Source organism: Desmodus rotundus, chromosome 6 (assembly GCF_022682495.2).
Source record: "Desmodus rotundus isolate HL8 chromosome 6, HLdesRot8A.1, whole genome shotgun sequence".
NCBI classification, from domain to species: Eukaryota; Metazoa; Chordata; class Mammalia; order Chiroptera; family Phyllostomidae; genus Desmodus; species Desmodus rotundus.
Window position 1 is genome coordinate 50,584,028 of NC_071392.1, and position 27,008 is coordinate 50,611,035.

The 27,008-nt window shown below is 39.8% G+C and overlaps 2 protein-coding genes across 4 annotated transcripts in view; one reads left to right on the forward strand and one right to left on the reverse strand.

The window, feature by feature from the left end:
• Positions 1-88: 88 nt before the first annotated feature.
• On the reverse strand, positions 89-11,603 carry SFRP4 (secreted frizzled related protein 4). Its single transcript, XM_024557274.3, has 6 exons — positions 10,809-11,603; positions 9,447-9,527; positions 9,286-9,351; positions 7,164-7,362; positions 4,136-4,199; positions 89-2,220 (listed from the first exon to the last, which is right to left on the reverse strand). Exons 1-6 carry the CDS (start codon positions 11,251-11,253, stop codon positions 2,035-2,037), a joined length of 1,041 nt encoding a protein of 346 aa, XP_024413042.1. The 5' UTR covers positions 11,254-11,603; the 3' UTR covers positions 89-2,034.
• Positions 11,604-14,855: 3,252 nt separating this feature from the next.
• EPDR1 (ependymin related 1) overlaps positions 14,856-27,008 on the forward strand; it is a 33,110-nt gene continuing 20,957 nt past the window's right edge. For all 3 annotated transcript variants that reach the window (XR_006655131.3, XR_006655133.3, XM_045193375.3), the window contains exon 1: positions 14,856-15,413. Coding sequence is in view for 1 of the 3 variants with exons in the window: in XM_045193375.3 (XP_045049310.2) it covers positions 15,115-15,413 (299 nt within the window). In the remaining 2 variants the exon portion in view is untranslated. The remainder of the gene's footprint in view (positions 15,414-27,008) is intronic.

A 27,008-nucleotide genomic window follows, 5' to 3' on the forward strand; every position in this document is an offset into this window, starting at 1 on the left:
TGTATTTATTGAATGCTTTACAGAAAATACATATTTACTGTATTGTCAAAAGGCCAACAAAATTATTTTAAAAATAAATGCCTCCAGTCGTCCTCAATTAGGAAATATGTTGATAAGCATATTATAAGTTTTTTTTTATTAAAGTAACCTAACTCTCAAATAATCCCCATTTCAGAGATAGAACCTCAACTTTCCTCCCTATTAGATTTGCATTTAACTCTTGTCACATGTATTTAGGTGGAGAAATATTTAAGTGAGAAAAATAAATTTTTGGTTCTCACAGAAAGGCCAAGCTCATATTTGTTATATTGTGGGCTAATGTTCATTTTCAACTTTCTCACAATGAATAACCAGATGGTGTCCTGGTTAATCTTTTATCAATTAATCAAACTGATAAGTGTACCTGATTGATTAAATTTTTGTGTAATAATCAGTATATTATTTAAATATTCAAAGTAAGCAGTGTTCAAATTTGTAAATTCTTTTTACCTTCTTTTGCACTTAAAAAAAGTTTTCCATGGCATTTTTTTCTCCCTTTCCATGGAGAATTTCATTTCTTACCCCCCTCCCCCAAAGAATTCCTACTTGCTAAGAAGGTAAACTAGGCTAGCAATGCCTTTTAATGGCCTTTCCTAAGTTCTTTAGTGTAGAAGCTGTGCTAAACACCAATCTGGCTTCCTTAAGGTCCAAAGAGGTTTCTCTTTATGCAGACAATGAATATTTTATTGATACTCTTGGGTAGGTTGATCTATTGGCTTCCTTTAACTCTGTTGCCCAAGGGTAGCAGTGCAGGCAGAGCTACACTTTCAGGGAGAGATGGGCGTCCATGCTCTTCTTCCCCTCTCACCTACCCACACACCTCACTTCTGTGTCCCACAGCTATAGAGATGAAAGAAAATTATCTGTTTAATTATCTTTGAGAAGCAGGGACAATAGTACATCTAAAGGAGATTTAACTCTTAGGCATTCAGACTGTTCTTTTACATTCTTGAGTAGCGTGAAGGGACAAGTGACCATAGTCACCATTTTCAGGTGCAGAGTTGGTGTGTGGCAATAGTGTCACAGCAGACTGACAACCAGAGGTTTTGCATCTTGACCCGCCCACCTTAGGCCCATGGCCTCCTTGAAAGCACCAGCAGAGAATCTTGGCCTCAGGACACCTACGATGTCCTGGGAAGTGAGACAAGCACCACACCTACAGGTGTAAAGTACTTGGGGTTGACTAGCTGGTACCACAATCATTACAGCAGAAACTCTGTTTCAGTGCTACTTAAAGGGTGCTGATGGGGAGCATCATGACTACTAAATCCAAGCATCTCTACCATGGCATGGAAACCAGAAAAAAAGGGTCCAGACATTGTTTGCCTGCCTTTCCTTTTTATTTATTTATATCATCATTATCTTATTTTCTAGAGTTTATAGCTAAAAACAGAGCAGAAAGGCGTTTTTGTTTTTTAAAAAAACTCATTACAATTTTCCATATCCTATTTTTGTAGATCATTTAGAAGTCCCCCTTCATCACAAATATTCTTCTACAAACAATAAACACATAGAGATCTTTAAAGCATTCATCCCCCTTGCTTTCCTCCTTGGAAGCATATTTTCAATCTCATTTTTAAACATTGCTAAGATTCTAACTACAAAACTCATAGAAAACATATTGTAAACAAATTAGGTGCTTTGTCTGCAATATGGCATTTATTTTACCACGCACATACGAAGTCAGGCTGAAAGAACAAAAGCCTGTTTTCTTCCCACATGGAGCTCTCGTAGTGTGCACACAGGCTCCTTTGAACACGATACACCTTTTTTTGATCAGCTTTTGTATACCTTCCATACCAAAGGGCATTCCTACTGCTATGGCTTGTAGTGGCTTAAAAAGGAAAAACTGAAGCACATCATTAAGAAAAATGCTGCGGGATGTGTCTACAGAGTACTGTCCTTAAGACAAGGGGTGTGTGGCCTTCCACAGGCTGTCTGGGCAATGCCTGGCCTCATCCTGAGAGGAAGTCTCCGTTTTATAAAGCAGATAGCTTACACTCTTTTCGGGTTTGTTCTCTTTTGGGCACTCCTAGCTTTAATGTTCTTCTTGGGGATGGCTGGTTTGGGAGCAGGTGGCTTTTCCTTTGGTTTCGGAGGATTACTACGACTGGTGCGCGCGGCTGTTCGCTTCTTGTCCTGGATTGTTCTCTGCTGTTCCCGCAGCCTCTCTTCCCACTGCTGGGAGGCATTTGTAAACATGACTGTCAAGTACATCTCACCCCTTCATGCTATTAATCTAATACCAGAACTAATGAAATTTTTCCACTGTTACATACAAATCATGACAAAGGTTACAATAGCTACTCTACATTGTTGAGCACTTATCATGTACCAGAGACTTTGGAAAGTGCTGAATATATGATGAAGTTTGACATGCACTCATTTCATTGAAACTCACTACAGCCCTTCTAGGGGTGCACCATTGTCACGACCAGGAAACAAGCACACCAAGGGTATTTGCAGAAGGTCACACAGGTGATAAATGTCAGAGGTAGAATTCAAATTCACCAGTCTGGCTCCAGAGCCCAAGGCCCTAACTCATTCAATTTTTCCCATTGGCCCACTAATGCAACATTCCTACATAGCAAAGCCTTCTACAAAGGGTTAACATGGCTAAAAGCAGAAATTAATCCAGCCTCACCAGTAATCAGGGGCCTCTCCCCACACTTATAGATTCACTTAATTCTCTCACATCTAATAGAAGAAGTGCCACCCACACCTGGTAACCCACTCAGCGTTAGCTATCCGGACCTGATGGGAAATGTGTCACTCTGGACAGCCAAGATTCCTTGATAGAAAAGGACTTACTATACAGAACAGAAATAAATAGCATTTATTTAAATAGCTGCATATAAGAAAAAATGAAAAAGGGAGTCCATTTAAACAGACATTACTTTTTATTTAACACACACGTCCCTACTTTGTTAGACTGTATCTCAATCAGCAGAGTTTGAGCACAACCGTGGGCCAAGCATTCTTCCAGGCACGAGAAATACAATGAAATGGAAAACCTTGTCCCCACCCTCCTAAGGTGTTCTAAGTAATAAACTCATTACTATACATAACTATTGTGTGGTAGTACTTTCAAATTCTTACTGAGTATATTGTAATGTTTGTTGCAAAAGTAAATGGTCCAAACAGCTGATTCTTGAAAGCTTTCTTTCCTTTCATGTCCTTATGGTGGACTTAACTTCTTCACTGATGCTTCTAATCTATTGCAGTCTTGGAAACTAGATAGCTAATTTTTCCAGAATTTTCTGTCTAGTAACACTGAGGCATACTCTTGAGCAACTCATAAGTTTTTAGCTCAGATAAAACAGCAGTGTTTGGTTCTTTTATTCAGAAATGCCTGAGTAGCAGAAGCTGTGTTACATAACTCAGTATTAACATACAATCTCCCATTAACCTAGTGTTTCTATGCGAAGAAATCATAGGCATTGGCAATACCTTTGTGAACCTTAAAATAAATCCTCCTGAACATATCTAAACACATTTTCAGAAGAGGAGATATTTAAAAAATTTCAAACCAACGACTTTATTTCCTAGGTTCTAGTGTGACTTCACATGTCTGGGCAACAATTATTCTAACTCCTCTAACTGAATTACCAGTATGTTTATGATATTACCACTTAAATCATGGATAGTACAAAATACAAAATAGTTACTTTTTGTATATGATTTATTTTGATAAAAATCTTAAAATTATTTTAAATACAGGGAAAGATTCTGCTTGGTACAGTGATAGGATGAGTTTTAGAATTAGGTATTCACACCCCTGCATGTGTGAATAAAACATATGTCTGTTTTAATCCCTCTGGACATTAATTCTGCTCAAGGACCTGATGCTAAAACAATGAAATGTAATATAACAAAGAAACCAAAAAACTAATTTAATCTGGAAATAACCAATAGGTTAGTATTGAATGCGACCAAATTGACTTTGAAGTTGAGAGAGATTTATAATAAAAATTCCAAGTAAGAATAGTTATACTCATAACTACCTTTTCAAAAGAATGAGAAGAATTCCTAAATTCTACAAAATTTCTTTACATGCACTTACATCCATATTCCCAGTATTGCTAATTATACTTACTATGGATCTTTTACTAAGCTGGTCTCTCCATTTTTCAACTAAACAATTTTCAAGAAGCATCATCCTGAAAAAGAGTAATTTATCTTAATAAGAAACTTCTGGTTATGAAAGTAAGAAGTTTAAAACTGCAAAAATTAAAAAAAAATCTTCAATAACCTCACAATCCACCATTTATATTCTGTTGATATATCTATTCATTATTCCTTATACCTATATACATATTTTATTTTTTCTCATGTAGAAGTTATTCTTTATTTTTATTTATTTCTATTTACTATATATTTCTCTATATTATAGGCCATACTGTATATTTAGATCATACTGTACCTTTATTTTTATCATTGTATTATACAGGGTGGACAGAAGTAGGTTTACATTTGTTCATATGGAAAATAACACAATAATTAATAATAATACAAGAATAAATTTTGTGTTTTGTGTACTCACAACTATAAACCTACTTTTGCTCCACCCTGTATGCATTCTCTGATATAATTAGGACTCAAAAATATAACTTTAATAACCAAATAATATTACAACTATGAATATCTATAAAATATTCTATTTCTCTTTCTCTCCCTCCCTCCCTGCCTCTCTCTCTCTCTCTCTCTCTCTCTCTCCCTCTCTCTCTCTCTCTCTCTCTCTATATATATATATATATATATATACACACATATATATAAATATAATGAAAACAGTCTGGCACTATGCATTGTGTATATATGTTTTTTGTGTATATGTGTTTTCAAAATGATTCAATGTTCATTCAATTCACTAACATTAAGACTAAGTAAAAATTAAATCTTGTCTTTATTTGGATGGGAGAATTAAGGATATAAAATTTTTGAATGTTTTATTTACTAGTTGCATTTCTTGTGGATCTTGTCTCTATAGATGTATGCATACAAAGTGAAATAAGCCATTAAGTGAAGGCAAATACCATATGATCTCACTTATATGTGGAATATAATAAAAAAATAACCTAATGAACAAAATAGAAATAGAAATGTGGATGCAGGGAACAGACTGGCAGCTTTTGGAGAGGCGGGAGGGGCGGACTGAGTAAAAGAAGGTTAAGGGATTAGCCAAAGAACACATTTTCATGACCCATGCACGCTGACAACATATAGGGATTGCCCGAGGGCAGGAAGGGTGGGGCTGGGTAGAGGCGGGCAAAGGGAGAAAAATCAGGCATGACTGTAATAGCTATACAATATAATAAAATAAAAAAGTTTTATGCACCTGTATTTCTATGTTGGAAGCTTGATGTTTTAAACATTAACTTATATGAAATCTTTAGAGAGTAGGATTACCATTCTTTTGTCATACCTGTTGTATTTTCTCAATTTTTGTCTTTCTATTTATTTTTTTTTTACTGTTTTCAAATACAGTTGTCTCCATTCCGCCCCCCCGCCCATTCTCTGTCTTTCTGTTTTTATTTGTGATTCTAATATACATGCTAATGTGTGGTCAAATATGTATACTGACATTTTCCCTAGTAATTTCTTTTTTTAAATTTATTTCCCTTGTAATATCTGACATTACTTTCATGTTTACAAAGTATTTTTCCATTCAGATATCATACATTTACTTAATTTTATCTTCTTTGATTAAGTATTTAAATATTTAATCTCTTTAATATATTTGAAATATATTTTAGAGTATAAAGTGAAATTAACATTTTCCAAATAAAAATATTTTTATTTTCCATTGACTTGCCATTTTGCTTACATAATATAGGTTATGCACCAGAATCTGTTTCAAGACTTTTGCCTCTGCTTTATTTATCTTTATGTCTACTCTTGTACCACATGGTTTTAACAAGTGTAGTATTATACCAATTTGAATGTCTTATAAAGCAGATTTCCTCTCATCCCTCTATTTTCATTATATTCTTTACATGCTCTTACTAGTTTATTCTTCCCAATGCCCATTAGCATCATTTGTGAATACATAAATTCCAATTGTCCACAAATTTCTTTTGGGATTTTGATCAGAATGACACTAAATTTAGAAACTAACTTGGGAAATTTAATTTATTTATAATCCATTCATTTGTCTAATAGAATTTAATGACTAGCAACATGGTACATCTTCAGAACTGCATCTAATACTGTAGATGATACAAATACCATGCAAGAGATAAGCTCAGAAATATTATTCAACATTCATTCATTCAGCTTCTTTAGAGGGCCAAGATATAAGTAGAACAGCTTTAAAACCAAGAACACAAGGTGCTCTTTGTGGTATGAGGAGGGTACCCAAGTACTGATAGAGTACAGAACAAGAAAGTTTTCAAAGGAGGTCAATTTTCGATTTCTTTTTTTTGAGAAATAGAGTCTTGAGCTGTATCTAGAAGGAACAAACAGATAAGCAATAATGACAGAGAATCAAAAGGAGGACCTATTATAAAAAATGAATAATTTTGCTGGAGAAGTATATTACAGCAAATATTGGGCTCATCCTGGAATCTGTGCTGAAGTGTTTGATTTTTATGTTATAAGGAATATACTGACATGTAAAAATATGCTAAGAAAAGAAATGTGGGGAGACACACTTTCAGCTAGGGATATGAGTATATATGTTTGTGAGCATGTGTGTGTAATACTGTAGCAAAAATTGTAAACTAAGTGTATATAACAAAAAAAGTGTCGAACTGCAGTCCCAAGTGGCCATCTTTACTTGATCTGTAAGTTATTAAAGAGACCTTAAAAAATTCAGTGTTTACCGCAGTAAGATTGATTTGAATGATTTGAAATGAATTGGTTTTACTCAATTTATCTTCCTATACATTTTTGAGATCATTTAATAAATTCTGAATTTCATTTTTAAAGATTCTATTCAAAAACTCATATTCTACTTTTCTTAATTCTATGAATTAATATTTAAGATATATGTTATCCCAACAATGGCATCTATTAAAATAGCTTTTTATAAAGCTGGTACCATTTTTTTAACCATGACTACTAAATAGGGCTCATATTTCTGTAAGCCTTGTTGCAGTTTCTTCTACCCGCCCCATGCCTACCGTGAGCGCCACTCATAACACATGATGAGAACATCTTGATGGGGTAGGATGTGAGGACACTGGCAAGAAGAATTCGTAATGAGTGGGACTTGAGTTCGAGGGATGGGTGATAAGGACTTGAAGATCTCTTTCACATCCACCACTGTTGTTACTTCATTACAGCCACTCCTCTGTACAGCTTTTATTTTGGCATGGATGACTGAAATTTAAAAATCAATATAAGTGTTGTTGAAGTCTTTGGAGGAAAATAGGGATGGTATATTCATGCTAACTCCTGAGCCTCTCTTAAAGAATCAGTCCTGTAATTATGGTCATGTCCAAGTTGCCCAAATACAGAGAAAAAGCCCACAATCCCATGCTAAATATAAGGCCTCACATACTGTCAACATTGTCTTGAAAGTTCTGAATCATGCTGCAAGACATGCAAGTAAATTGACAAGCAGGCTTATTTGGGTCAGTGCTCATGGGCAATAGATAGGCTTTGATTAGAGAATTCCATAGGTCCTTCTGAGCCCTAAAATTCTATAGTCCTAAAATTAGGTGTTCTCTTCTTCTTCTTTTCTTTTTTTTGTCAAAAACATGTTAGGAAATTTAGTTACATAAGACTATCAATAAAAATTTCATAGATATAAATATTTGTTTATAATCTACCTGGTGATATTTGAAGTAAGAATCATATATTCTCAGAATCAGAAGCCAACTTAGAGTTAATACAGTTCAGTTACCCATCTGAGGCTTGAACTTCCTCTGTTCCAGTGTTAGTCATTAGAGTCAAAACATTTTAGATTGGGAGGAGTCTCTGCAGATCACTGTTCTCATTCCTTAAATTTCCCACACTGTCAAAGTGAGGTCTGTGGTGAGTAGGGGTAGAACTGTTATTACAGATGGCTGTTTATGTTACCATGTCTGATCAAGCTTTAAATTCTTGTTCTTTTGGTCCCTTGCTATTGCTGTCTGCCATGGAGTTCTAATCAGACTAGTATGGATCTATCTTGGATTCCATCCTTGGAAGCTAGTTGATGAAGAAGTCAAAGGATTTAAATAGAAACGGCTTCATCATCAAAGTAGTTATGAGGCCACGACACCCCAGAGAACGGCATGAGAGTAAAACTCAGATGAACGGATTAAGTAGATCAGATTAAGACAACATGAGTATATCTACATAGAAAGGTTTTAAACAGCAGCAAAAAGCTAATAGAAAACAAAGTATTTTTTGGTTGAATTACCTACATTAGTTATGATGATTCTCAAATATGACAACCTAAAAGGAAGGTCATTTTTTCAGGCTTTAATATAGCCATGATTTTCTTACTTTCATCTGTGTATATAGTATAAAGATTCTTATGATATAAAATATCACTCCAAATATAGAAACTAAGTTAGTGAATAAAATGAACATTTTTCCCCAAAACAGTTTTTGTTATTTCAGCAAAATTATTTAAGGAATTCAAAGAAACATAAAATAGCCCAAATGGATATTTTAAAATAAAAACATATTTTTAATTAAATTTACTTTTAAATAATGATAGTAGAATTAAATTTACTTAAAACATTCAAAATAGAATGACTTATTCTTCAAAGAAAGTGCTGACTGGTTTTGTGTTTTTTCAAATAAAACAGAAGAGGGCATTTAAGCTATGTCAATAATTGTAGCCATGGCTCTTGTGATTAACACATTTCTACAGCTTCTTTAATATGTTAAATATTCATAGCTATTTATAAGTAAAAAGATACAGGGGCAGATCTTAATTACTCGGTCCCTGGGCCTAAGATAACCAAACCCATGGATCCCTCGCCCATCCTTCCTGTAGCAACAAGATCTTACAACCAGAACAAGTGGGGTTTGCTGTGTTGGCTGAGCAGGACCTCTCACTGAGACAAGAAGGACCATGATGTCAAACTTGCAACTGAGCCACATCACTGGTCTCATCTGAATAATTTACTTTTGTATTTACTTGATTTACCCAGAAAAGCAAGAAATTTTACAGTTGTTATTATGCCATGTGAAACCCTCACAGTTAACCAGAAAAATCACCAAACCTCTTGTTTTACTTTATGACCAGCAGATCTGGCTTTGGAATGTGCCAAGTCCCAAAGAGAATGGTCTCATTAGATAACTTACCATAACTGTAGTTTTTGCTCAGATATGTTGCCAGAGTTGGCTTCACTTTTCTGCATTTGCACCGGTCTAAAGAAGACAAGAAAGAAACAAAATGTTGAAAAAGGATTCGGAGAAACCATTCTGGGGAGAAGGAAACTGAGCATTGAGGACAAAGAACTCACCTGGGCTTAGGCGTTTACAGTCAATGTCAAGAGGCCTTTCTTGTACCATCATGTCTGGTGTAATATCTATCCACTTAGCATCTGAAACACATACAGGGTCACATGGTGTGGCCAGTGATTTGGTCTGTTCACCCAGCTGGCATAAGAAACCATCCAGAGACAAAAACTAATACAGAGTCACAAAAAAAATAATGTGACTGTCAACTACTTTGACACAGATGGCCCTGGGCGTAGGAAAGACTTCCAGGAGAGGCTGCCTCTCCAGCACGAACTGATGTGAATGCACATCCACTTAACCTTCCTGACACGTGCAGCCAACCTGGACAAATTACGTCATTCTTTTTCAACTCCATTTAAAATGTTGATCTTATATGCCAACAGCTTCCACTAATCAAAATAACTAGAGTGTTTCCTAATCCCCATCTTACACTTTGCAACGCAGAAAGTCCACAGCCGTGTAATCCAACACAAGCACAATCCTTTATCATTAATATAATCTAAGCAAGAGATAGATTTTCTCTAAAACTGAATTAGAGAGGAGTTTCAATCTTTCCCTTCACTTTACTTCTCTTTCTTCATATTTTGGGCGATGCTGTGAGGTACACGTAACTTGAGAAACTACACCACAATCCCTTCAAATGTGCAGCAGTCTGGGTCAGGTATAAAAGAATGCAAAAATATTCGTAGGTTTTACATCAACAAATGGATTTAAGCCTGCTCCTTCTTCCTAGGGGAAAAGAAAAACAAAAACAAAAACAGAAAAATGACCAAAGAGAAAAGAAGGAAGTGAAAGATGAGACCCAGTTAACTAAGATGCCACAGACGTTGGCTCCTGGTCAAAGACCATGAAACAGACATCACAATCTTCCAGGGCGACTACATTTAGTCTGCGGTGCTGGTGGCTGGGGAGTGATGGCTGGAAATGCTTTTCCAAAAAGAGCTTTCAAGGGCTAACTTTAAATCGAGAATCCTGGTGGGGTTGCATTAAAGATTTTAAAGATTAAATGATACCAGTAGAGAGCTTAACGCTGGCTCAGACCCACCATAAGGCCTATATACCTGTTTCCTACAGCTGCGATTCCTATCCTGTTATTACTGTAAGTGAAACTGTCCCCAATGACTCCCTTTGTAAGCAAAATCCCTCTTCCCTTTATGGGACATGTTCTTCCTATCGAGAAATCAGACTCTTCCAGAAGCAAAGTCACCAGCCCTTCCCAACTCCTCCAGCCCTCAGAAGAGGGATGGGGGGGGGGGGGCTGACAGACAACAGGCAGGCAGCTGTAGGTGTGACAGCATGGTTCTCACATGGCAGCGAAAGCCAACGGTGGCTCCTCGCCCCCTCAGTCCTTCCCCAGGCCTCACCCTCCGGCAGGTCAGTGACGATGGCCTCCGGTGAGATACACACTCCGCGGTCGTAGACTGGCAGGTCGTCGCAGGCTAGGCTCTCGGGCCAGCTGTGGTTATATATCTTCATGAGGGGCTCGCAGTCGTCGCGCGCTCGCTGGCACACCGACTTACACGGCCTGATGGGGTCGTGCAGGAACTCCAAGGTGCAGATGGGAGCGTACATGGCGCAGAGGAAGAAGCGCAGCACGGCGCTGCAGTTTACGTCCACCAGCTCCTCGTACTGCTCAATGGCCAGGATCGCGTTCTCCTGCGTGCTGTGGTGCAGGTGGTTGGGCATCCGCGTGATGTTCCAGGGCATGTGGCGGCACATGGGGATGCGCACCGCCTCGCAGGGAGCGCCACGCACGCCTAGGGCCAGGCGCAGCCACAGGCATAGCGCGGCCAAGACGTAGAGAAGCATGACACTGTCCTCCTGTGCTGCGACCCCAGGCAGAAAGGTCCCTTCTCTTCTCTCCCTCCTTTGAATCTTTCTCTCTCCCCTCTCCGAGGAGAAAGTCCTTTAGGGCACAGGGCTCCCCAAACTCCCGTAAGCAGCGACGCGAAGCTGCTGGGGCTGAAGGGAGAAGTCCACCGTCTGGAGCACGGTGCACCAGCAACGCCAGCCCTCAGCCTCCGGGGCTTGAACCCGGACGGGCAGCTCCAGCCCCGGACCCGGCAGTTCCAAGCGCAGCCAGCCACGGCCATTGCGGGACCCTATTTATCCTGATACCTCCCCTGACGTGGGCTTCTAACGCTCCCTTGGCAGTTGCAGGCGCGGCAAGGGCTCCCCCCTTTACCCCCTCCGCCGCTCCACCCCCAGTTCTCTCTTTGCAGAAGCGGTGACATCATCTCCTCTGGGCCGCAGCCCTGGGCTGAAATCCGGCATTCCCCCGAAGTCCCACCTTTTTGGTCTGGCTAGTCCCTTCTCCTCGGACCAAGAAAAAGTCTTTGACAGTCGTTTTCGACACCGGACCCAAAAAGGTGCAAGAGTGCACTTCAAGAGAGGAAAAGACGCTCTTTTGAGTCAAAGCTGAACTTTGCGTCTTATGCAAGTATACAGTTGGAGGGTACTGGGAACTTCTGCTGCCCTTTAATTCTGAAAAATACTTGCTTCCTCCAGGAGGGGGCATGAGAAGCGCTGTGTAGTGAGATTGTTTGGGATGAGAGAGTGCGGTAGTAATTGCTGGAAGAGGGTGGACACGTTATGTAAACAAACCACCCCATCCCCCAGCATGTTGTATGGAGTTTGTTTTGTTGTTATTGTAGTGGCAAATAGACGCTAGTTTGGGCTACGGTTTTTCCAGAACGGCATTTGGTCTATTCCTGCTCTAGGAACAGAACTGCCTGAAGATGCAATTGCATCTTTTAGTTTGAGAAATATCTTCCATCTACCAACTTTCCCCCTATCTTCTTTTAACTCCCTATTCCTCTCTGCAACGTAAATGAAACCCAGGAGAAAATAAAGAAAAGTCTGGATACCACAGCCTGAAAGATTTTTTCCCCTTCAAGACAAGTGATTCCAATCCAGCGATTTTTAATGTGCTTGGAAACTGTTATTTAAATTGAGTAAGAAGCTATGTACCATGGAAAACAATTATGCATGCTTTGTTTTTTTATTTTATCTTATTTTGATGAAGAAGAGGTGGTAAAACCACTGCTGGCTCAGTTATGTACAGAAAAGGGCAGCATTATCTTTGCAAGGATACATGGATCTTCGGGCAGTAAGATTGCTGGTATATGTTATTTTCTCAGGGCATTAGAATATGAAAAACGTCTTCTCTGAATGTTAATCTTTAAAGACAGAATTTCATTGGAAATCTGAACTTAAGGCAGACTGGCTTTTCTCTCCAAAACTTAGAACCACCAAGTTTTACCTCTAATCAGGACTGAGGACTAAACAGCCCAAGGAATAAAAAGCACAACTGACATTTATTGAGCATTTACAATGGGCTAGGCATGGTGCCAAGTGCCTTAAATGCATTATCTTATTGTGGGAGGAGGGAGGTGGAAGAGCATGAACTAAGCATGTAAGTTTAATGGGTAAATGAGACAAATGTATTTCAGGATTCACCCCAGGAGTCCAGTTTTATTTAGAGGAATCCCCAGCCAGTCCAGAGGGGTATTGCAGTTTTCTATAAGACAGATCCCGAGCTTCAAAAATGCCAACCCAAGCTAGTGAGATAGCAAGCAAAGGGGTGTGCCCAATGAGATTTCAAGTATTTCCTGCAGTAAGTCCAAAGAAACTAAATCCCTGGCTTAGTGAAAAAGATTTTCAACCTGAGTTCCTACGAAGGAAGAAAACAAAGTTTTGAGAAAGCACTAAACTGCCTGCCCTTTTCCTGTGAGCTGGTTGAGGAGGGAAAACTTCGAGAGGGTTCATATGTATGCAGCCAGTTTGAAGCTGCTGCATTTGTTTAACTATGCAAATACCGGTTCACATTTCAAGAGCTTCCTTGATGTTCTCCATGGCATGTCTTTTAAGAAAAGGTGAGAAGTTAAGAGTTCTTCTCTACAAAGCTCTTCAGTCATCCCATTATGTCAGGTGGTAGTCTGTGGCTAGTGTTTCAAGCCAGGGAGAGGAGGAGCCCTGAGGGATTCATCAGGACATTCTGTCAACCCACTTCCCTTTTCAGGTCCTGCTTTAGCACTCAATCCATTAGTCCATGCTTGACACCGATTTGTCAAAAGCTTGTATAACTGAGTTGGTTGCCTTGGTCACTAGCTTCTCTCTGGTGATTTGCCAACTGTTCCCTGGGGGACAAAGTCACCCTGGGTGGATTGCCACTGTTCTATTCTTTGGCTTCACTGATGACCTAGATGCCAATGGTTTCCCATCCAGACCCTTACCCCTGCTGGTCTCTGGAAGTGCTTATTCAACTGTCTCTGGGCTGTTTCCACCTACACATCCCATAATCACCTCAAAATCCACCAATTCTAAACTGCTTTTATCTTTTCTAGCTTGAGACTATTAGAATTCCAGTGGCCCCAAACCAGAACTCTCTCTCTCTGGGTCTAAATCCTCCATAGTTCACTCTGTTCCACCCTCTGCATTCTGGCCACCACCACCTCACTTCTGACAGTATCTCTTGTCTGGACTATGACAGCATCTTCTTCCCTCCTTCTGCCTTGCCCTACCTGTTCTCTACAGTGGCACCTGAGTGAGCTCCCTAAGGCATGTATACCTGCCGATGCCTCTCCCTAGCTTTGAATTTATCCATGGCTCCTACCACCCTCATAATTAACGCTAAATCTTTAGAATGGCTTTCAAGGCCCTGAGTGAGCTGGCTCCTTGTTGCCCTCTGCCTTGTAATTGAACCCCGACATTACACTCATTTTCTTTTGTCCCCATGTCTTTCATCTGGAAATATTCTCTCCCACTTTCACCTGGCTCACTCCCCCTCATCCCTGAGATGCAGATCAACGTAAAACATGCTATAAACTTGGAAAGCAAGCGTCTTTTTAAAAAGTTGCTTCTTTTTTCTTGATTCCACATTATAGATCCTAACATTACATAGACATAAACCATAAACCCAATTAACTTTGTCCTTGAAGATGCCAAACTCCCGGACCCACACATGTCTAGGCTTGAGGTATTGTCAGGTGATGCAGGAGGGCAGCAGTGTCACTGCAAGTGTGCCGTGGAGGCAATGTCCCTGACTCCTCAGGCTAAGGCCAAGGGCCTATCCCCTAGTTCCCTAGGCTCTGTGCTGAGAGCAGGAATTGGGGTGTGCCTATGATGAGTGATTGGTGTCATTTCTTCGGCAAGGGACCCTTCTTTACATTTTTAATTTGGTGGAAGAAGATAGGAGTTTTAGCAAAAGGGGAAGGCATGTGGCGCATAATAACAAGCGCAGCAGCACTGCTTTCCTGACCTTGACTTTGGCCCCCAGTGTGTGGGTTACCTGCTGATCCCTTAAGTTATTGGAGAAACCTATCCCTTCTCACCATCCCCTCCCCCTACGCAGATGCACTTCAGGATGCTAGTGGCACCACTGCCACTGCATTTCCTGTTGGCAGCAGAGAGCAAGTGAAAGCCGAAGCTGCAGTGGGCAGCAGCCCGGGCAGAAATAGCTCCTGCGCGCTTCACCAAAGCCTTCACAGGCCCCTGGACCCGGTTCCTGGTCTCACACGTCTGGATCCCAGCAGCTTTAGAGGCAGGCGGTCACGGGAACACACAGCAAATTGGCCGAGACAGCGTTCCGGCACAGCGCGGGAGAGCCACCCGCAGCTGCCCCTCGGGCTCCGACTGGCCTTCGGGGGTTGGCGGGCGTGGTAGACTGCGATGTCTGGGCGCGCTCCCCTCCGCCGGGCCGGGGGGCCCCTGGGCGCCTGGCTGCTGGGCGGCCTCTGGGTTTGGGTACTGGGCGGCCTCTGCGGGCTAGGGGCAGCAGCGCTGCGAGCGGGAAACTGGGGGTCTCCGGGAACGCCGCGCCCTTGCCAGGCGCCGCAGCAGTGGGAGGGGCGCCAGGTGCTGTACCAGCAGAGCAGCGGGCGCAACAGCCGCGCCCTGCTCTCCTACGACGGGCTCAACCAGCGCGTGCGGGTGCTGGACGAGAGGAAGGCGCTCATTCCCTGCAAGAGGTACGCGGGGATTGGGGGCGGGGCGGGCTCGGTAAGGTAAAGCTTTGGGGGCTGCTCCAGGGCTCTTGATTTCCAGCTATTAGCTGCGCCTCCCTCCTGCCAAAGAGGGACTTCACCAGGAGGATCACACCGAGGTAGTGGGTGGAGGGGCTGGCCAACCGAGGGCGGCCTGTCCTCAGGCACTAAAGGAGACCTAGTGGGGCGGTGGCTGGCGAAAAAGGAACCCGGCAGGAGCCGCATCACACAGCCCGCGCCCCCGTGCCCAGGCCTGAGGTTCTTGGAGCGTCGTTCAGCCCAGGGCATGTCTTCTGCACTGCCGCATTTCTTCCGGGAACCATCTGCGAGGGAAGCACTGAGAGCACATATTTTTAAAGAATTAGGCTTTACATTTTAAAGGATATGAAAACACTACAAAAAGTGGGGGAATCGACCAAAGAAAACATCGCCCACAAATTCATCACCCTGCTACAACTATTAAAATTTTGGTCTACTCCCTTAAATTTTTTAAAAGCAAGTTTTACATACTTGGATCAAAAATTGTATCTTTATATTACCTGTATCTTTTTTATATAACAATGTCTTATGTGTCATTTGCTATTTCATTAGTTGGCTTCCTATCTATTTTTAATGGCGGCACAATATTCCATCAGAGGGCTATACTTCGTGTATATATTTTTAACCACTGGGGTATAATTCACCTTTCCATATCCGTTGTCACAAAGGACATGCCTTTCTGAGACCTGTCTTACTTCTGACCCCTTTAAGCCCTGGTTTCTATTTTGGGATCGCCACCTGTCGGTTTCCCAGTCTTCCCATTTCTCTGTGTGCTCCTCTCAGGTTATATTAGTTTTCCTGTGTGGCATCTGCCTCATCAGGAGGAGGAGCCATAGGAATGTCCACGGTCTAAAGCCCCAGTGGGGAGTAACATCTGCAGCAAATCTTGGTATCAAATTCACCTAAAAGCTTTCGTTGAGTATTAGACAACTGGGAGAAAATATGGGATCCTTTCAAAGCAGTACTTTCAAGCATACAAGATAATGCATTATCAAATGTAAAACATGAGTGCTGAGGAGGCCAGGTGCAGCCGAGTCATCTTGGGGTCTGGGAATATCTGTGAGGCCTTTCAAGAACATGAATGTTTTCTTGTTAGATCTCTAAGGAAATAGTAATAGTAATAGTAACAACCAAAATTTGAACATGCTACATACCAAGCATGGTGCTGAGGACTTTCCACATATTACGTGATTTGGTTTAAATCTCATAAGGACTTGACAGTGTAAGATTTATGACCCTTATTTTACAGAGAATCTGAGGTCTAGGAAGATGAAACAAGATCACACAGCCAGGACTTGAAGAGGCAGGGTAGATTTTTACACCTGTCATATACCAGCTTCTTGTTTGTGCTCACTCATTCATTCTACATGCACGTGTGTGTGTGTTTGTGTGTGTGTGGCACTGTTTATAAACAGAGTGGGTCCTGGGCTTCAGGGAGGTCATAGTCTGGGGCTGGAGTCACATCAGTAAAAAATTTCCATAGAGGGAGATGAGGGGTGAGTTGCATGTGATGGGATGCCTCAGATGGGCACCTAACCCAGGCTTCCTGGAGAAGGTGAAACATGAGTGAGCCCCAAAGCTCCTGTATAAGCTGACCAGAGGAGGTGTGGAGGGAAGAATGGTTCAGGGAGATGCGAGTGTATTCCAGGCTTGGCTTGTGTGTCATCCTGGAGCAGACATTGCCGAGTATATTCCCCAAACTGTAGGCCTATCACTGTTAGAACTGAAGCATGGAGTATGACAAGAGGTTGGGGGTCCACTGAAGGATTTCTAAATAGTGAAATGCCATGATCGGATAATATAGAGATCACTAGACGCATGGTTGAGAATGAAGGAGAGCAGGAGTGGAAAGAACATGCTCAGAAGACTTTTATAGAGGTCCAGGTGAAAGACAGGCAGTAGCAATGGTGATAGTGAGAAGTGGACACACTAGGGAAGTGTTGAAGAGGTTTAGTGAAGGATGTGCAAATGATTCAGTAGTGTGTGGCTGAGGTGGTGATAGGAGGAAGCATCATTTGGTTTCTGAAGCTAACCATACGATGGCATGGAATAGATGGCGATGGTGATACTGTTCACTGAGATAGGGTTTGGCTTTCTGAACTTCTGGTTAGAGGTTGATTGGTACTCTTTATGTGCATTGGTGTGCAGGCTGGGAGGGTAGTGGTGTATCGATGAATACTCATGCTGAAGATGGACTGGATGGCCCAAAGCACACTGTTGAAGCAGAGGAGTGCGGCCAGGAGAAGGATAGAGCTCATCCCCCAGAGGCAGTATTTTCAAAATTTATGAGACTAAGCTTTAGAGTCAGACAAATCTGGGTCTGAGTCCAGATTTCTAATGCGGGTCTCTGGATAAGTTACTAAAACTTCCAGAGCCTTAGGTTCCTCATTTACAAAATAGGAATACCAATAATGCCTCACTTGATTGTTGTAGGGATTAAATGGGTTCAAGTGTGTAGAGCATGCAACGCAGTGTCTGACACATAGAGGTTGTTCAGCAATGGCCATGGTGGTCCCTGTCACCACCATCATCGTCACAACCCTGATGAATTTACCGTGGCCCAGAGACTCGCTGCCAGCCCTGTGGGCTCAGAAACCTAATCCCTCAGGGTACTCAAGGGCCCTTCCTTTGGGAGCTGAGTGGAGTAAGCAAGCCCAAATGCTAAACTGTATATTTCAATGAGTGCTGTAGCTGGCATGGGGCCAGAATTCTCAAATCCACAAGACTAGGTCATTTTATCCCTGTAGGCAGAACTGTATGGGAGCCAAATTATAATCAGGAGATTGTGAGCAAAGAGCTGGAACAAATTCACTGAATCTAACGTTTGCCTGCTCTAGACTAGGCTGTATGCTCAATATTGAGCTTTCCATCATGAATAACACAGGCCAACTCAGAGAAATCTGGCTAAGATGAAATGATGCACTCATTTTCACCATAGAGATGCTGTGTCACTGGCTTATTGTTGGTCCAGATTCCTTCGACTCTGCACAGAGCCTTGGTGGAGTCTACGCAGGTCTGTCTTAGCAGCCCTTCTTCTATAGCTCCTTGGTTGGCCTATATGGTCTTTAGATGTGTGTATGGTATCTTTGGTGGGGCCACACTAAACCTTGCTGGCCTAGAAGCTTTTTTGTTCCATGTGGTATTTTCTTATTTCCCTGCCCTGGTCCATCAATTGATTTCACAGTTTAACATTTAGAAGACAATTTTATTCCCCTTTTCCAATTTCTTGGCAAGGTTCTGACTCACAGTCCATTCTCTGGCCTTAAATCAGGTGCAGAAAAGAATGTTTAAAGCATAAATGCATTTTAAAACACTTTAAATGTAGATTGGTTGAAACAAACTCAGGAACTTTTTCAGGTATTAGCAGTCTGGCCAAGAAACCAGATGTTATTTGAAGAAAATACGGATGGGTTGTCTCTTCATATTTATTCGTAAGTTGAGAAGTAAGTTTTAGAATTGGATCAACTTCTTAAGATTTTTATTTTGCATTCAGATAGTTATGGAAAATCCCACTGACAGTTACTGTGGAATGACTAGGATTTTCCGGGCTCTCTTTACCCAGAGAAGATGGAAAAGATTAAACAAATTTACAAGCTTCAGATAAGACAAGCCTTAGCAGAGAATGGGAAATGTTAGTCATTGATACTGTTTTGTTTTCTGGTTCCCTCTGTCTTTCCTGACCCCTTGATTAAACTCATAAGTATCATATTTGAAAACAAGGAAAAACAAGAAGATTTATTTTCATAATCAGTCAACACGTTGAACTTTTTTGAATAAGCAGTGTAGATATTGAATGAATTTGTTAGGCTATCAATAACTTACTGCTTCCACTTACAAAATAGCGCCTTGGGTTGTGGTGTTGCAATTAACAAAGCTACTTATGTAGAGTGAGCAGAGAGGCATTAAAGTAATATATATTGATAAGTCAAGGATAAATTTTAGAAGACTATTCAACAACAAATTCTACAATGAGCACAGAACCTGAATGAGTAGACACTTCTCCAAAGAGGACATACAGATGGCCAATAGGCATATGAAAAGATGCTCAATGTTACTAATCATCAGAGAAATGCAAATTAAAATGACAGTAAGGTATCACCTCACATGTGTCAGAATGGCTGTCATCAATAAATTAAGAAACAACAAGTGTTGGAGAGGATGTAGAGAAAAGGGAACACTTGTGCCCTGTTGGTGGGACTGCAGACAGGTGCAGCCACTGTGGAAAACGGTACAGAGGTTCCTCAAAAAATTAAAAATAGAACTACTATGTGACCCAGCAATCCCACTTCTGGATATGTATCTGAAGAATTCAAAACACTAATTTGAGAAGATACATGCATCCCTACCTTCATTGCAGCATTATTTACAATAGCCACGATATGGAAGCAGCCTAAGTGTCCAATGATGGATAATTAGAGAAAGAAGAAGTGGTACATTTATACCATGGATTTTACTCAGCCATAAAAAAAAACGTGAAATCTTACCATTTGTGACAACATGAATGGACCTAAAGGGTGTTATACTAAGTGAAATGAGTCAAACAGAGGGAGACAAATGCCATGTATGCACATTTTATTTTTGTAAAAAATAAAATAGATGAACAAACAAAACAGAAACTCATAGCTTCAGAGAACATTTTGATGGTTGCTACATAGGAGGGGGTTGAGGGCTGGATGACAAAGGTGAAGGGATTAAGAAGTACAAATTGGCAGTTACAAAACAGTCATGGGGATGTAAAGTACCACATAGGAAATATAGTCAATAATATTATAATGACTATGTATGGTGTCAGATAAGTGTGAGATTTATCAGGGGGATTACTTTGTAAATTATACAAATGTCTAATCACCATACTGACACACAAAACTAATATTGAATATCAATTGTAATTGGAAAATTAAAAATAAACCCCAAACAACCAATCTTACCTGCCTGGGGATTTTTTTTCTTGGTAAAAGATGAAAAGAAAAATATGACTTAAATGTATTGGCAACTGGTTTTTATTCAAATTCTGATCAGTCCATGACTGCCTTAATTTTCCCAGAACATTTTACTTCTTGGAGAACAGAGCATCACTTCTATTTTTTTTTTTTTCTAGCCAATTACCTAGTGTAGTGGGGAGAGGATGGGCATCCATTTAGATAGTCATGGGCTGCCAAACGTGACTTCTTATCCTGGCTTCACAACAAGGCCCTTAAATTCTAAGAACATCAGTGTTTTCCATCTTTTAATTTGATTTAATGATACCTACAATGTTGATACTAAATATTTAGGTTTTCTTTCTTAAGTTAGGTAAAGATAAGATTAAATGATAGCATTAAAGCTATCATTTTATTACATCAGGCTAATTCTTGTTTATACAATGATGTGATGAATTTGACATAGATTCTGAAAGTTTTCTCTACTTGTAGTTAAATTCAGTTCTTTTTCTTCCTTCTCCTTTTCACCTAACTTGTGTGTATGGGTACAGAAAAGATGCTTTAGACCCAAACTCAGAAAGCTCTCCTGTCGGTGCAGCTCCTTGTATACACTAGAGGTCTGAATGGGACTGCTCACACAAGTGTTCCTCCAGGTATCTGCTGAGGAAAATCAGTTCGAAGGCATACTACCTATCACACTGGCTAACTTCAGGAATCATGTGTTTAAAAAATCAAATGAATCTTTTTTTCTAGATATATAATTTTATTTTGAAACTATCTTGTACTTACAGAAAAGTTGCCGCTGTAGTCCATAGCCACCATTATTCCCCTGAACTATTTGATTGAGTTGTCAACTTGATGTCTCCATAACTCCCAATAACCTCAGTGTGCACTTGCTATTATTAAAGACATTTTTCCTGCATAACTGCAATACAAGTATAAAAATCAGGAAATTAATATATGGTAGGCCTGTCTAGAAAAAGTCCAGCCATTGTTAATATAATGAGAATGGTTTGCATGATTTTGATGTAACCTGGCAGCCAAGGAGAGTGGACTGGAATGTGCTTGTGTAAACAATGATGACTTCACTGTACTAATCTGTTGAGGTGGTAGACACTGTTGAGTAAGCATGAGTACTCGGTGGACATCACATTCAAAATGACTGAGTAGAACAACAAATCCGCATCAAATTTTGCATTAAGCCTGAACATTCCTCCCCAGGAGCTATTCAGATGACTCAGAAGGTCAGAGCCATAGGCAACTGGTGATCAGCAGCTTCATCACAAAGATGCACCCGTTTATGCTTCACATCTTGTGCAGAGCTTTTTGGTGAAACATGAAATCACCCAGGTGACTCAGCCCCCCTGCAGCCCAGATTTGGCACCCTGCGACTTCTTACTTTTCCCTAAAATCACGTTTGAAAGGGGAGAGATTTCAGATTATCGATGAGATTCAGTGAAATACAACGGGGCAGCTGATGGTGATGGGAGAACTGTGTGAGGTCACAAGGAGCCTAATTTTGAAGGGAACTGAGGCATCATTGTCCTACATACAATGTTTCTTGTATCTTGTATCTTCTTCAGTAAATGTCTCTATTTTTTTGTATTGTATGGCTGGATACCTTCTGGACAGACCTCATATTTCTACCATTTTCAATTAAAGTCTCATTCAGATTTTGGCAGTTGTTCTTTTTATGTTCTTTACAGCAAAAGGACACAGTTTATATTCAAGCATTGCATTTAGGTGTGTTTTTGGTCTCTTTCTGTCTGGAACAGTTTCTCAGTCTTTCTTGCACTTCAGTACTTTTGAAGATTACATTACTTTTTTTTGTAGAATGTTCCTCAATTTGTGTTTATCTGCTGTTTCCTGATAATTAATTAGATTCAACTTATTCACCTATGGCAGGAATATTACAGAGGTAATGCTTCATTCTTTATGCACCCTGATGTTTACTTTGATCACTCGATTAACCACTGTTTGGAAGATTTCCTCAATGTGAAGTGACGTTTTGTTACTTAGTAAATAGTATTTTGTAGGGAGATGTTTTGAAACCATGTGCATATCCCATTCTTCAATTTATCCATTTATTTATATCAGCATGGACTCAAAGATTGTCAATGTATGTATTTCATTTGCTCTCATTGTTTGATGTTCACACTGTTCCGTATTTGGCTGGTGGAAACTCCTTCAATTTAGCTTCTGTGTTCATTTGATATGCTTCTTAGTCTTTGAGGATTTCCTTGTTTTCAGCAACCACAAGATATTCCAAGATCACCTGTACTTTCCCTGCCATAGTCCTGGAATAACCCATTTCTCAAGAAACTCTAGTTACTTTTACTGGAGAATAATATTTGGAAGCCAAGATCTCTGCTGTAGTTATGATCTTGGCTATTGGGTGGGGCTGGTCCCAGGCTCTCTCAGTGGACAAAGCAAGGGGATATAGGTTTAAACACACACACACACCATATTGCTTACTCACACATATATACACACATTTACATCTACATTTATTTCTAAGCTTCCAATTCTAATTCATAGAGGTGTTTATACCAATACCATTAATTCTAATCTACTACTACATTGTATATTCTAGTCATCTCCAGTTCATTTTTGTAGCTCCCTGCTCAGAGGAAACTGGTTCCCATTATTCAGTTGTAGTAGGTAACCAATCCAGCACTGCTGTGATGTTTCTCCCTGCACAGATATCTCTTCCTCTCCCTGCTTGGGCTCTGCACACCAGGCCAGGCCATGCGGATGCCTACCTTCTTTGGCACTATCTAAGGGCTCTTATTTGTTTAACTAGAGGAATGGGGAGATCACATTATGGTTTTTTTTATGTTTGTTTTCCTTTGGATCTCTCAGGGTAGCATCACTATAAATTCTCAGAATATGTCTATGTGGCTGAGGGAGGTAAATTAGTATTAACTGCCCAATAAATTATTTGATCACAAACACTGTTTTGCATGAACTGGGCTTTCATTTTATGAAAATGTGATTTTCAGAATTTCAGAAGAATAACTCCTTTTGACTCTACTTCTTCTTCTAGATCCTTAATGGCTGGAGCCAGCCTTTTTTATTAGCTCAGAAGTTTGACTGCTTGTGGTCTTTTGATCCTTGAAAAATAAGCCATGCTGACTTGCAATACTGAGTTTTTCTTCAAGAATAAGATTTTCTTGGAAGCATGTAAAGTTTGTTTTAAGAGTCTTAATTCGATGGCTCTGTTGACTATGGATTTCAGAAGATTGATGTTGGATGATGTGGAGGGGAAGCAGACAGTGAAGAACACGAAGTTTCAAGAAAGATAAGCCCAGGAAAGTAAAAGGACTGGCCAGGTGTAAGACTGACATAAATAGAAGCTGGAGGTAGTCACCATACTGCTCCAAAAACATATTTACTTTTCTCCCTTAACCTTGAGCTCTTTCTTCCTGATTTTGACCTCAAAGATGATGGTCAGGGGCAAAGTGCCCAAAGATCTGAATATATTCCACCAATTAGTGGTTTGTTTTTCCTGGAATAAATGTGATAGTCTTATATTTCCCCAATTCCAGTAAAAATCTTCTATTTCCCCCTTCATAATTTCTTTTATTTTACCCATCTTTAAAGAAGAAAATATTTTTTCTCTTGATCCTACAAGCTGAACCCCTATTTTCTCATTATATTGAAAGCAAATCTCATGCCAACTCCAATTTCTTTCCTCCAACATTCACTTGAACCCCCTCCAATCAAACTTTCACCATCTAAACTGCTACGGTCAAGAGAAATGTTCTTCACATTACTAATCAACTGATATTTTATCAGCTCTTATTTTACTGTCGGTCATTTCTTCCATGTTGATATACATTCTTCATGTGACTTTCAGGACACTAAACTCTTCTGTTTTCCTCTTCCACCTCCTTTTCTCTCATTCTCAGTCTCCTTTGTTCCTCCTCCTCTTCTCCAGGACCATTAATGGTAGAATGTCCCATGACTCAGGCTTTCCAGCTCTTTGCTTTACTGTCTATACTCCTCTCTGTTGATCTTGTCCAGGTCATGTCTTTAAATGCCATCTTTGCATGGAAGACTCCCACGTGTGTATCTCCAGCCTATAGGTCTCTTCTGAATATGCTTTGTTGAGTTCTTCACTTGCATCTCTAGTAGTCATCTCAAACTCAACATGTCCAAAACTAATGGCTCTCCATAAACAAACAAACAAAAGTTCTTTCTCTTGTGTTTTTTTTTTTTTTTTAAATCTTAACCAATAGCAACTCCAGTTGCTTAGGATCAAGCCTTGGAATCATTGTTGATTTCTTTTCCTCCCCTTGCCACAAGTAATCCATAAATAAATTTTATTGATTCTAATTTAAGTATAGACCCAAAATCTTTACTAAAACACAACTTTGCTAATAATCTTGGCCCAGAACATCATTATTTTTGCCTGGATTTTTTGCAATATCCTCTTCATGAGTTCCCCAACTTTTGCCACTGCCTCTTTTGGCCTCAGCACAGGATCTCAAGTGATTCTGCTAAAAAATGTTGTATCATGTCACTTGTATGCTCAAAAACCTCCAATGCCTTGCTCTCTCTCAGAGTAAATGCCCTTACAACGACCTGACCCTCCCGTGGGATCAGTTCCCCCATCCCCTCCACACCTTGTCTATGACCTCATCACTCCATAATCTATCCATTATTACATTATCAACTCACTTACTTCAGCCCATGACCTCAGCATGCTTCTGACCCTTTGGCACTGTGTTATTGCTCCCCCTGCCCAGAAAGCCTTTTTTCTAAGAAGCTGCATGGCTCACTTCCAAATAAGACTGTCTTTCTTCTCCACATTCTCATACACACCACCTTACTGCCCTATGTGTTCAAGATTCTTAACCACCATCTAACATAATATGTAACACGTTTTAAGTTTTTCCTCAAAACCTTCTGCAAGCTTACCCATACCAACTAGTTTATTTCTATCATCTTTCCACTCCCGACTCTTCCTCCTTTAGTTTTCATCTTGTCATCTCCTCAGAGGGGACTTCTGTGACCATTCCATAAAACTGTCCTGATAAGCCACTGTACAGCACATCTCATTGTGTTTTTCCCAAGACACTCTCACTGTGTAACATCGTTTTATCATTTCAGTTGTCTGGTAGTTATTGTCTGTCTTTCCTCCCTAAAGTGAGGGGAAAATGTTATTAACTTGGTTTACCAGCAATTCCCTAGAACCTAAAGGTGTTTGGCACATAGGAAGTCTCAATAAATGTGTGTTAAATGAATAAATGCCATTTTTATGGCTTTGGGGTTACTGACATTCTACATGTTTGTGGTGGAAAATTTAGATAACATAGAAGAGCAGCATAAAGAGATTAAAAATTGCTCATAATCTTGCTATCCAGGTTTAACAACCTTGGTAAATGTGCTTCTGGATTTTTCCTATTTGTATATATACATTTTTTAAATTAAAATGGAAGCATGCTATGCAGTTTTTTACTTAACAGAATATTGTATTTCTGATGCCACTAAGTAATCTTTAACATAACATTGTTAGTGACTGTGGTATTCTAGCTAATGGATAGAACATTGTTTCTTTAAGCAGTGCCTTATTATGGGACAATTATCTTTCTTTACCCTCAACTTTTCACTAGTATAAAGAACTGTATGTATAACCTTGTGTAAAAAATGTGTACAATTTAAAAATATATTTTGGATAAATTCCTAGATTAAAAAATGATAGAAAAAGGATTTGCACATTTAAAAAATTTTGATGACTTTGCTCTTCAGGAAAGTTGTTCCAATTGACATTCCAGTTGGCAAAATATGAGTGTTTGTGTCTCCCGTGCCTATAAGGAGTCTAACTATTAGTGATTTCTAACATGTAAGGAACAGAAGCACAAATTGATGTACCTACAGTGATGTCGCACCTCCTTGTCACGATTCCCGCTCTAATGTGAATGCCTCTGATATTTCAATGAGGTCTCTCACAAAGCTACTCTATCAAGCTCAGTAAATATTTTTATGAGCTATTTTATGAAGAATTTATTCTAATCAGGAAGGATATTAAACTTTAGCAACCTAGTGATTTTAACTAATAGATCACTTTGCATTAAACCATCTTTACATTCCTAAAATAAATTCTAATTTATTAGTATGTATAATATTTTAATAGTATGCTTGATTTGATTTGCTATTACTTTACTTAAGACTTGTTTTTAATCCATAGACACAATTTAGCTTGATCTTTAGTCTTTATTTTTATGCTTTATATATTTTAATGTGAGTTTTTTCATATTTTTCTAAAAGCATTGGCAAGCTTTCTATATTTCTCTCTGCTCTAAAGCCTTGAAGGTGGAAAAGGCTAATTTATAAAACCATTTGGACCCAATTCTTTTGAAAAAGTATCTCTGATTTACTTTTAAGTTCAAAGATCAAAGATGTAAGATATCATTAGGTCATTGTAAGGATTTTTCCCCCCTTTGGTTATTGGTCCACTTAACTTCCTGCTTCATTCTGAGTCATTTTTGACTACCAGTATTTACATTTTTCTATGAAATCTTCCATTTTATCCAGATTCTATTCATCATGTTTGTACATAACTCTTAAACAACTCCACCTTATCTATTGATACCTGTTTCTTCTCAATTACATTTTA

What these genes read in the sequence shown, in the direction of transcription:
- SFRP4 (XM_024557274.3), bottom strand. Translation starts at nt 11,253, where the DNA reads ATGCTTCTCTACGTCTTGGCCGCGCTATGCCTGTGGCTGCGCCTGGCC. An exon ending in CTGTAAACGCCTAAGCCCAG is followed by an intron (nt 9,352 to 9,446) that starts GTGAGTTCTTTG and finishes TGTCTTCTTTAG; the next exon opens with ACCGGTGCAAATGCAGAAAA. An exon ending in AGCTTAGTAAAAGATCCATA is followed by an intron (nt 2,221 to 4,135) that starts GTAAGTATAATT and finishes AATGCCTCCCAG; the next exon opens with CAGTGGGAAGAGAGGCTGCG.